At 46.5% G+C, this 11052-nt stretch overlaps 2 protein-coding genes across 2 annotated transcripts in view; one reads left to right on the top strand and one right to left on the bottom strand.

Moving 5' to 3' along the window:
- The window catches only part of T265_07363 (hypothetical protein), a gene marked incomplete at both ends in the record, with an annotated part of 16433 nt that extends 7115 nt beyond the window's left edge, over nt 1-9318 (top strand). The window contains one exon of the mRNA XM_009172862.1: nt 9219-9318. Coding sequence (XP_009171126.1) covers nt 9219-9318 — 100 coding nt within the window. The remainder of the gene's footprint in view (nt 1-9218) is intronic.
- The window catches only part of T265_07364 (hypothetical protein), a gene marked incomplete at both ends in the record, with an annotated part of 42586 nt that extends 31911 nt beyond the window's left edge, over nt 1-10675 (bottom strand). The window contains one exon of the mRNA XM_009172863.1: nt 10424-10675. Within this exon, the coding sequence (XP_009171127.1) occupies nt 10424-10675 (252 nt within the window). The remainder of the gene's footprint in view (nt 1-10423) is intronic.
- Between the last annotated feature and the right edge of the window lie 377 nt (nt 10676-11052).

Genomic DNA, 11052 nt, shown 5'->3' with positions numbered 1-11052 from the left:
GTGCCTGGTTGGAGACACTACAAGATATGGCTGCCAACCTATGTCAGTGGCGTTCTTGTTGTCAGTTTCTGTGCAGATTGCCTGAATGAATGTCTGGAGGTGTAGGCACCTCGGAATGATTGTGTCAAGCTAGCACTAAGTCCCTCCCCAATCCACCTTTATTCTTTTCTTTACAATAAGGCTTTCAAAAAAGTCATGGCTGTACGGTAGTGAAGCATTGGTGTTGACCACTGATGTCATGCTGTCGTTGATGATGATGAAAACGAAATAGTAAACTCGATGAAAAAGAGTACCTTTGGACCGCCAAAAAAATGGACCACGTGGCAAGTTTCCACCCTCTGTCTACCGTTTAGTTATGGTAGGATGGCATCTGTGAGCCAAAATAGCGCTACGTGCTGCATCATCTTAATTGGAATGCCATTTTGACAAAATGTTTCTACTATGGCTATAGCCAATAGCACATTGAACATCTGGCCGAAAATACAGCTTGTGAATACTGAAGCACCCAAGACCACTTCTAGGGAGCATGCTAAGTGATGGATGTTTTCCGCGACCAATGTACCTGCTGTATAATCCAATACTCCTTTTCTCATTCCATCGTTGAGAATTTGTCGGTGCCATCCGATGCTTCTGAGACATTGGTGATCAAGGTCTTAGATCACCTGCTCAAAAACACTGTCTCGCAAACATGCAATGCCATGCTTACTTTAACCTGGTATTCATGATCCTCGAGACCCACTGATAGCCTTTTTGACGCTACAAGAGACGCAAATTAGCAAACAAGATTCGGGCATCGAAATTCGTGCACTTCTCTCAAAGCTAATACAACTACCGAAGAATGTGGCCTCTGCTGTATAGCTCGAACGTTCGTTGGTCAGGATGGCGACCAGAGGCATCGAAGACGAAACCGAGATACTTCACTGTTATCAAGAATAAACGATACTTCTCAAGACGTAGACGAATGATATTGTCCTGAATGCGCAGCAAGACGGCGTTGATCCGATCAAAAGGCTCTTCGGGTGAAACAACAACTATCAGCACATCGTCCAGGTATGCGACCACACCTGGAATGCCAAAAAGGATGGTGTCCATCAGGGGGGAAGCACTCGAAGTTGTGGAGCGTTTTACGTATCTTGGAAGTTGTGTTAGTTCCAATTGTAAAGTGACGGATGAGGTCAATGCTCGAATCGGCAAAGCTCGGGTCACGTTTGCTAATTTGGGACAGTAATGGCGTCAAAGTGGTGTATCCCTGGATCTCAAGGGACGTGTGTATCAAGCTACAGTACGGGCTGCTTTGTTGTATGGCTGTGAGACTTGGCCTGTTCGGGCAGTGGAACTGAGACGTTTTCAGGTGTTTGACAATCGTTGTCTCAGAACCATTGCTCGTGTGGGTTGGTGTCGGCGTATCCGTAACGAGGCAGCAAGAAAGCGAGTTTTCGTTGTGCAACGGGTACTTCCACTAAAGAATGAGTCCAGCACCAGAAGCTGCGTTGGTTTGGACATGTGTTGCGTATGCCTAGCCGTTGTTTGCCGAAGAAAGTGTTGTTTTCCATGCCCAACTCAGTGGCAGAAGCAGATAAGTGACAAACCCTTGACCTGGCAGAGGGGTACGAAAGAAAGCACGAAACATTTGGTGCTGTAGGTGCTACTCACCTTCCAGGATGGGGACCGCTTGAACCTCACTGCGTCTGGTTGGAGACGCTGCAAGATACGGCTTCTAACCGATGTCAGTGGCGACCTTGTTGTCAGTTTCTATCCAGATTGCCTGAATGAGTGTTTGGAGGTGTGGACACCCCGGAATGATCGTAGTAAGCCATCACTAAGTGCCTTCCCCGTCCACCTCTGTTCTTTTCTTTACAATGAGGCTTTCAAATAAATCATGGTTGTACGGCAGAGAAGCATCGGTGTTCAAAACTGATGTCATGCCGTCGATGATGATGATGATGATGATGATGATGATGATGATGATGATGATGATGATGATGATGATGAATGACGAGTCCGCTCGTCTTGCGATATCTGAGCATAGGTCGGTGCCAACGGCCTCAGAAATCTCCAATCAGTCTTCAAGCCTCAACAATTAGTCTATCTAGCTGATTTTTGTTTGCATTCTGAAGTAAAAATGACAACATTCTGTTCTTGCTAGAATACTGAGCTCGCTTGGTACTGACATGTGCTGTGCAGCAGAAACAAGAATTCAAGACGCAAGCACGGTGGCTGAGCTAAACTGTCTCGTCGCTCTCCGCTCACTTCTGGCGGCAAGTCCCTGACGACCGCACAAAAGTAAAACTAAGTGACAAGATTCGGTCGTGGCAAATCGGATTGTCTGCTTCTAACTACGGTGATATTTATGAGTGGAGGAAGGAAAGCCTGATAGCTAATGCTCTCGTATTTTTTAGCAAAGGTCACAAATACCAACAGGCCCAGTGACCGCACAATATAACGCGAACGTGTGAAAACCGCTCCTCTCTCTGTTAAAAATGCTCCGAACTAAAGCCCTTCTTTGGGGCAGGTAATTCGCCATCATCATCATCATCATCATCATCATCAGGTGCAAGAACCGCGTACTCGCCTTACAGTGGCTCTAGCTGCCAAAGTTTCGATTACAGGTTGAACGTCTAAATATTGAGTTCAAAGGTCTAGCCCCCTCGAACATCCATAATCGTTATACCCTAGCTACCGCTGACGAATATGCCCATTTGCACTTTCCCATCTTGGTGTGTTTGCTTCTGGCGCTATCAACTGTTACAATCTTTGATATGCCTGCCTCTACCACTCTAACTGGAGAATTCGCCGCCGTATTTGAATACATCTGAATGAAGGTCATGGGGGCCAGACGCACACTGACGCTTGAGTGGAATATACACTACGGCATTTGGCAAGTGAGTCCTAATCCCAAAGCCTTCCTTTCTGTCAAAGGTCGATAGCTTGGAATGAATTAGCAGCTGACCAACTGAATTATTGCTTGAAGTATTCAAACAAACGTTCTATCATGATTTTTTGTGCTTAGTATTATATTTACCCTATATGTTCGTATTGAACTTTTGTATGTACATTTCAGCTCATCCATGATTGTTCTTAGACAAGTAAAACGTTGCTTATCCTCGAAAACCCGGACTCTGTTCTAACCCACCCTCGGATACATTCTAAACGTCTCAATTTACCTGTCAAAGAACACAATGGACCAGCACCTACGAACTCGGTTCTTCGACGCTGACCCAAACTCCGCAGATGCAGCGAAACGCTGGAACCTCTGGATTCGTACCTTTGACATCTATCTGAAAACTGTTGAATCTCCTAAACCCGACAAACTTGAAACTCTCACCCACTTTGTGGATCCGCTGGTACATGATCACATTGCTAATCACACCGACAATGCGTCTGCGAATGACACGTTACGAAAATTATATGTCCGCCCAAAAATATCATATATGCGCACTACCTGCTTCAGTCCTACAAAGGAAAACTGACATCATTAGCCAATGGCTGTGAGTTTAAATCGGTACCTGTAACTTGATATCAAAATGAGTGCTTGCGTGATGCTATACTTAACGGCCCGGCGTCCACGTCCGTGCGCGAACCCACGCTGGACCAAGCATATCAGCTCGCTAGATCCCTCGAATCGGCTCACAAACAGTCACAGTCATAAGTTATTAATGAACCTGCTCGAGCACGATTTTCTAGGTCTACATGGCAAGGTAGAAATTTCATTCGGTGGGGATCGTGATGCGGCCTAACGGCTGTAAAAGTTTAATCACCATCATTTTCGCCAACTTGTCTCCAGATTGCAAGCCTGTTGCAACCAAATCAAGATGGCATCATCCGGATGATGAAAAATTCATTCGCGCCGAAGTTGACCGCTTATTGCAAGGAGGCATCATCGGGCCGTCAATATCTCCTTAGAAAGCGCAGATTTTGGTTACCAAGTCTGTCAATCACAAACGCCGGAAGGTTGTTGACTACAGCTAAACTATCAACCGGTTCACTTCGCTTTCTGACAAAATCAGCAAACTGATAAAGAATAAAACATTCACTCTACCTGCCGACGTCGAGTTAGCCTTCGACGACCTAAAAAACAAACTAGAAAATGCTACGTTAATTACAATAGATTATAACGAACCTTTGGTTGTTAAAACGGATGCCTTCGATGTGGCTATAGTCGCATCCCTCAGCCAAAACCAACGACCGATGGTCTTTTTTTTCGAGGACACTCAATTCGAACGAGAAGAATCACTCTGTCATCAAGAAGGAAGCCTACGCTATCGTTGAATCCATCAGGAAATGGCGGCACTATCGACTCGGAAGACCTTTCAGACTGATCACCAGCGTTCAGTCACATTCACGTACGGCGATGGACAGAAGGGTAGAGTGAAAAACGACAGGATGCAACGGTGAAAAATTGAGCTGTGCGAGTGCAATTATGATGTCATATACCTACCTGGCAATGACAATCATGTCGCAGACAATCTGTCACGAAACGTATGCGCTTCCATGGGGAGCAATAACCAACTCGGAAAGCTCCATAGCTCCCTCTGCCATCCCGGCATTACTCATATGTTTCATTTTGTGCGTCGCGAGAATCTCTCCTACTCCGTCGACGATGTCAAGCGCGTTATTTCCTCCTGCAAAGTGTGTGCTGAACTGAAGCCAAGATTCTGGAAAACCTCTGGTAGACTCATTAAAGCAACACAACCTTTTGCCATCCAATGCACGCAACCGCTACTTACAATGATTGACGAGTTCTCTGGATTCCTATTTGCATTTGTGTGTGCGGATATAACCTCAGCAACTGTGACTGATTGTCTCACACAAATCTTCTGCTTGTTCGGAAGGCCAGCCTATATCCGTTCCGACAGAGGCTCATCGTTCATGTTGTCCGGAATCGATAGTTTTTTTCTGGAGGTGTTGCAATGAGTCATACATCGGCTCATAATCCAGTGTAACGGTCAATTGAACGACTCAACGGTACCCTACTATGTACGGTGACTAACTGAACTCTACACGAACGTTTGCTTCAATACGCACGTCAGTCAACATTCGAGACATCGTTGTTATCTTGGTTGACCACCCCTAGTCCAGTTCTGCTGCAACGAGATGATAGGTCATCCAAGTGCCAACCACTAATAGAAGAATTCGACCTTCTGACCTGCAACCACACTACGCACACATTGCCGATCGAGACGGAAGAGTCGAAACCGTGTCTTATCGCCGTTTAGCCCCGGCGGTTCAGAAAACAACTGACGATGTTCTCAGTCTACCTGAATCCAATGGGGACACCGGACACCCAGATATGACTGAAACTGGACTTCAGCCAGGTAGCGTTCAAGCATCTGAACATTCTTCGGTACGGGCACCCGAATACTAACCGAATATCCTGAAATTCTAGAACAACTGCGACGCATTCATCCCTACAGTTTGAGGAACACAGAAGCCTGACTTAGTACATCATCCCTTGTCTACGTTAGCACTTATGTGTCCATTCAAACAACGTCAGGGTGAATGTCATGATTTGTGTGTGATTATTATACTTATCCTATATACTCATATTGAACCTTTGTATGTACATTTCAGCTCATTCATGCTTGTTCTTGAACAAGTAAAACGTCGTTTATTCTCGGAAACCCGGACTCTGTTCTAACTCGTGCTCGGATACACTCTAGACGTCTCACGCTCCAAACGTCCTACTTTGCTACGTATCAGAACCATTGCGGTTCTTAGTAGTTTCACTTACCAGAGACTGCAGTGGACATCCGGGGCAGTCATATCAATCAGAGAACTCGAGTATTGGATACTTGTTCCTGAGGAACAACATATTGTTGCGAAGGAAGTCCAAGGTGCAAGCACGAGCGACTTGTTGGCCAGCTTGTTTCATAGCGTGAACACTTAAGACAGCTACGCTAACAGACCTTCGGGGATAAAAAATTGACACCAAGGCGTTTACGGTTGTTACTGAATACCGGCGTGCAGAATGTGCCCCTAATGGTGATGCGAAGCGAAAAAAGCTATCAACCGAAAACTCGCTTTCTAACTGACTCATTGCGGATTACCCGACACCAACTTAAACGAGCTGTGGTCCTGAGGCAACGATTGTCGAACACCTGAACTATCTCAGTTCCGCTGCTGCAGAGCTGGTGCCTACATTGTGATGGGACTGGAGAAAGAAACGAATACTTAGTGTAAGGAGGAAAGCGTCAGTAGTAGGTTATTTTCGATTACCAGCCCCGTCGTACGCAGCAATTAAGGCGACTCGACTGCTGGCAATCAGCCAATCAACTAATGAGCTATAAAACATGTACAATGAGTAAATTAGTTCCAGCTGCTACAGATTCAATCATCGAAAAGTGAGTGTGGGACAGCCAAGCATTGAAGGTGATGGTATGTTCAGTTAGTTCGGGAACTGAGTAGCTGAAAATTGGGGCGGTAATTTTTATGCAAGAACGCCACTGACTGAGCAGTTCTTCCATTTTTTGCCAAAGTCATTGATCACCAGTGAGTTGAATCCCGGAGTCCCCATACGGAGATGTGGGCGACCCAACTCAGTTTAGTGGCTGATGTTTTCATATTTAATTGCCAGGCCATAGATCTCTTGATGGCTTCCACTCATCACAGAACCGGGCAAAAAGAGCTTTGCGAGGTAGATGGTCTTCTGGCACGTGGGGTACATGTCCTAACTATCGTAACCCATGGAGCGTAAGCAATTCATTCACTTATAGCCAGTTTTCTCTTCCTACGACCATCAACCGACGGTGGCGTGAGTATTTTCGTTCTTAAAGTACATGGTTGTACATGGGCCCGGATACTGCCGAACCCACAAGACAAGATGCAAGTAGAGCCTCCAACTAAATCCTTTAGCTCAAAGCCTGACGCAAGGTATCCGGTGATGGTCGGCATACTACAAGTTTTCAAGAAACGAGCTACCGCAGAAGTTCCAACCCCAACTCGGAGGACTAGGAGACTGTTCATCAGATATGTATCCGCTGACCAACCTTGTATGAGACTCTGGGCGTCAAACTGAAAACCCCGGTATTGCTCAATGGATGACAGAGGTACACAAGCCGCCACACCACGATAAGCCCAGTCTCTTCGAGGTTGGGGTAAAAAGAGCAAAAGAAAAACCATAGACAGAGGATGATCTAGAATGGTTCTCATACGTTCGTGGAAAAGTTGGGACAGTGACGGCTTGGGACACGTGTTCACGTCTCTGTCGGAACCACCTGCCCCTTGCCCATGCCAATAGGCACTATCTCAGTTCCGCTGCTGCAGAGCTGGTGCCTACATTGTGATGGGACTGGAGAAAGAAACGAATACTTAGTGTAAGGAGGAAAGCGTCAGTAGTAGGTTATTTTCGATTACCAGCCCCGTCGTACGCAGCAATTAAGGCGACTCGACTGCTGGCAATCAGCCAATCAACTAATGAGCTATAAAACATGTACAATGAGTAAATTAGTTCCAGCTGCTACAGATTCAATCATCGAAAAGTGAGTGTGGGACAGCCAAGCATTGAAGGTGATGGTATGTTCAGTTAGTTCGGGAACTGAGTAGCTGAAAATTGGGGCGGTAATTTTTATGCAAGAACGCCACTGACTGAGCAGTTCTTCCATTTTTTGCCAAAGTCATTGATCACCAGTGAGTTGAATCCCGGAGTCCCCATACGGAGATGTGGGCGACCCAACTCAGTTTAGTGGCTGATGTTTTCATATTTAATTGCCAGGCCATAGATCTCTTGATGGCTTCCACTCATCACAGAACCGGGCAAAAAGAGCTTTGCGAGGTAGATGGTCTTCTGGCACGTGGGGTACATGTCCTAACTATCGTAACCCATGGAGCGTAAGCAATTCATTCACTTATAGCCAGTTTTCTCTTCCTACGACCATCAACCGACGGTGGCGTGAGTATTTTCGTTCTTAAAGTACATGGTTGTACATGGGCCCGGATACTGCCGAACCCACAAGACAAGATGCAAGTAGAGCCTCCAACTAAATCCTTTAGCTCAAAGCCTGACGCAAGGTATCCGGTGATGGTCGGCATACTACAAGTTTTCAAGAAACGAGCTACCGCAGAAGTTCCAACCCCAACTTGGAGGACTAGGAGACTGTTCATCAGATATGTATCCGCTGACCAACCTTGTATGAGACTCTGGGCGTCAAACTGAAAACCCCGGTATTGCTCAATGGATGACAGAGGTACACAAGCCGCCACACCACGATAAGCCCAGTCTCTTCGAGGTTGGGGTAAAAAGAGCAAAAGAAAAACCATAGACAGAGGATGATCTAGAATGGTTCTCATACGTTCGTGGAAAAGTTGGGACAGTGACGGCTTGGGACACGTGTTCACGTCTCTGTCGGAACCACCTGCCCCTTGCCCATGCCAATAGGCAATGGTGGTCACTGTAAAGTTCCACAGACTCACCAAAGCTACGCTCCAGTGTTGTTCTCAGGGTTCCGTCGATAAGAAACCAATTACTCGTAGTGGGTTTTACAAGGCACGATCAACTCTCCAAGTGACCTATTTTGTCAGTCAAAGCTGTGTAAGACACCTCATCTCTGACCAGCAAGTAAACTCCTAAAGCGGATTTTCACTCGGACGTAACGAGCAGTCAGTCATTTACTGATACAGTCATGATAGATTTTCCTATGTCACCCGGGCCCCCAGTTCACCAGGTCCGTTAAACCCGTTATCCGGTGTTTTCCTGTGTTTTCTGGTCCTCCTGCATCCGTTTTAACCAGTTTTCTGTCCTCCAAGAGTGAGCGCAACGATGCTCATCATTTACTTTCGCGGCCGTCCCAGAAGTAAGTAGAGATCGTGTATGAATCACCACTTGCCTGCTGGTGCATCGTTTTGCGAGTCTGTTGCTAGGTACCTCGGGAAGTGATCGTGGGCTGTTCGTACAGAATGACTTCGTAGTTGAGGTGCAGATCAGGGTTTTTTAGTCCACCCAAGCACAAAATTCAGCGGTGTTAAAGGAATGGTCGGTATAATATCCTTCGACTCAACATTCCATTTGGGAGGTTTAGGCCACTCTTAGGCGATTAGGACGTTCCGGAAGCATTTCTTTATGGTGTCAAAGTGGCCGTTCACTCATGTCTGGGGGGACCGGTTCTCGGACACTTAACAGAACAAGACATTGTATACGATCGTTGGTCTGGCTTATTTCTGCACACTTGATCTAGGTATCTAATTCATTCGCCGACTTATTCTGAATATTTCACTCCTTTCAGGGACTCTAAGGATTGCGAACTACGCAGCATCGCTCACAAGTGTCCAGTCGCCGGTAGCTTTAAGTTAAAGATGAGCTCCGTTTCCGTGTTCGTGGTCTAGATGTGTAGAGCAGGTCAAATTAAACTACCGAATTTGCGTGCCTGTTGCTTTAGGCTCACACTGAGAAAGTTTGGATAAGGACCCACGACGAACGAGTTCTTAGAAAAATTCAAAAATGTGAAGAAAGCTGTGGGGTTCAGGTGTCCTTTGATTCGGGGACAATTTTGACGCATGCTGTCGCATCAGGATCAGGAGGCCGTAACATTTATCCAGATCATAGAGAGATGTATCTTTCACGTACCCTAAAGCTACAGCTACTGGTGCTGCACTTCTTGCAGCGGCAGCGAATTCTGCCGTTTTTATATCAGGGGCACAACTAACTGACCCAACAATTCCCCTGGATTAGCGTGATCTTGCAATGTGGTCTACGCACCTTTACAAAACAAAATCGAGTTTGTACACATATGGCACGAAGATATGCAAATGTCTAGTGGAGAAGTGCAGCCGACCGGTTGCACACTGTACTCTCGCGAATCACGGCTAATTTCCCCAGTCTAATGCAATCCAATCCAGTCTCGTTGCTCTTTATTCGTCAGCGGCCCACTGCATGACCAGATCCATTCCAGGATAACCTTACCTTCGTTGAGTTCGGCTCCATACTGAGTCATTTTTATCCTACATCCGTTTACGTATGAGTGCTTGGCCCACCCAACCGCGCTACTTCGCCAGAACTGTCGTGTCCCTGATCTTAGCAGTCTCACCACCGAATTGGCGACTGGCTCTTGAGTCCAGACATCTAGAGGCATCGAAGGTTGTCTTTAGTCAGCTCTCAAGGACACACCTCAAGACTACGACTCAGTGCGGTTAGTCACCACCAATCACCACAGGTACGCTTCAAATGCCTGAAAAACCCGAGAACCTCCCCAGCCACTAGCATCCGCTGTCATTAGAACTTCATTCTCCGTCACGGCCGTAGTTACAGCTGTAATTAAAGCAATGTGGGATTCGCCTGGACGCGGATCCAAACGATCCCAGTTGACCAAGTATCAGTTGTGTTTGAGACTTTCGGAGAAAATGCACTCTGAATATCTTCGGGTGGCATCATTATCTACCTAATTAAACCACTGAAAAGTGAGCCTGACGACAGGCATATATGATAACTCACCGTTGAGTCATCTTCAGATAAATTTGAATGGCAAAGATGAAATTCATGAGATTGAACTTTCACAGTAGCAAGATAAAAATCAACAAGTACATCGTTCTTCTGCATGGGAAGGAGTTGACAGACCGGGGAACAGGGGAAACAGCCAGACAAGCCCTTGGACCGGGGGCTCTCTACGAACTCGTCCGAATGGTCGAAGCTCATTGGTTCGGATTTCCGACCAATGAGTCCGAGGATCCTGTGGGTGCAGGTCATTACGCACACGACTAAAAATTCAGAATCATAGACCTGGTTCGTAAGATCAGAGTGTCAAGGGCGTGATGGAACAGGGCTCCACCAGTGGTTTTGTCAAGGCCTAATGAGAGGAGTGATGCATGAGCACGTCGAGCCATCATAAAATCACGGGTTCACGGATTGATACACAGGATCGACTCCAGGTCGGTTTTGTTCTTGCCGTTCGGCGGCTGTCGTTCACCTGAAATAGACGAATTAAAACGGGTATACCACCGTCCTTTGAGTTCTCAGCGTGGGGCCTTAGGCTTGCAAGCGCGAGGACTCGCATGAATAAGTGTCTAACATTGTTTTGAATTGGGCTCAAAAGGATCGCGGACAAACGCCGGAGGAAGCTTATC

Source organism: Opisthorchis viverrini (assembly GCF_000715545.1).
Source record: "Opisthorchis viverrini unplaced genomic scaffold opera_v5_169, whole genome shotgun sequence".
In the NCBI taxonomy this organism is placed as follows: domain Eukaryota; kingdom Metazoa; phylum Platyhelminthes; class Trematoda; order Opisthorchiida; family Opisthorchiidae; genus Opisthorchis; species Opisthorchis viverrini.
The sequence above is the reverse complement of the archived record's forward strand: the minus strand, read 5'-3'. Positions and strand labels throughout refer to the sequence as shown.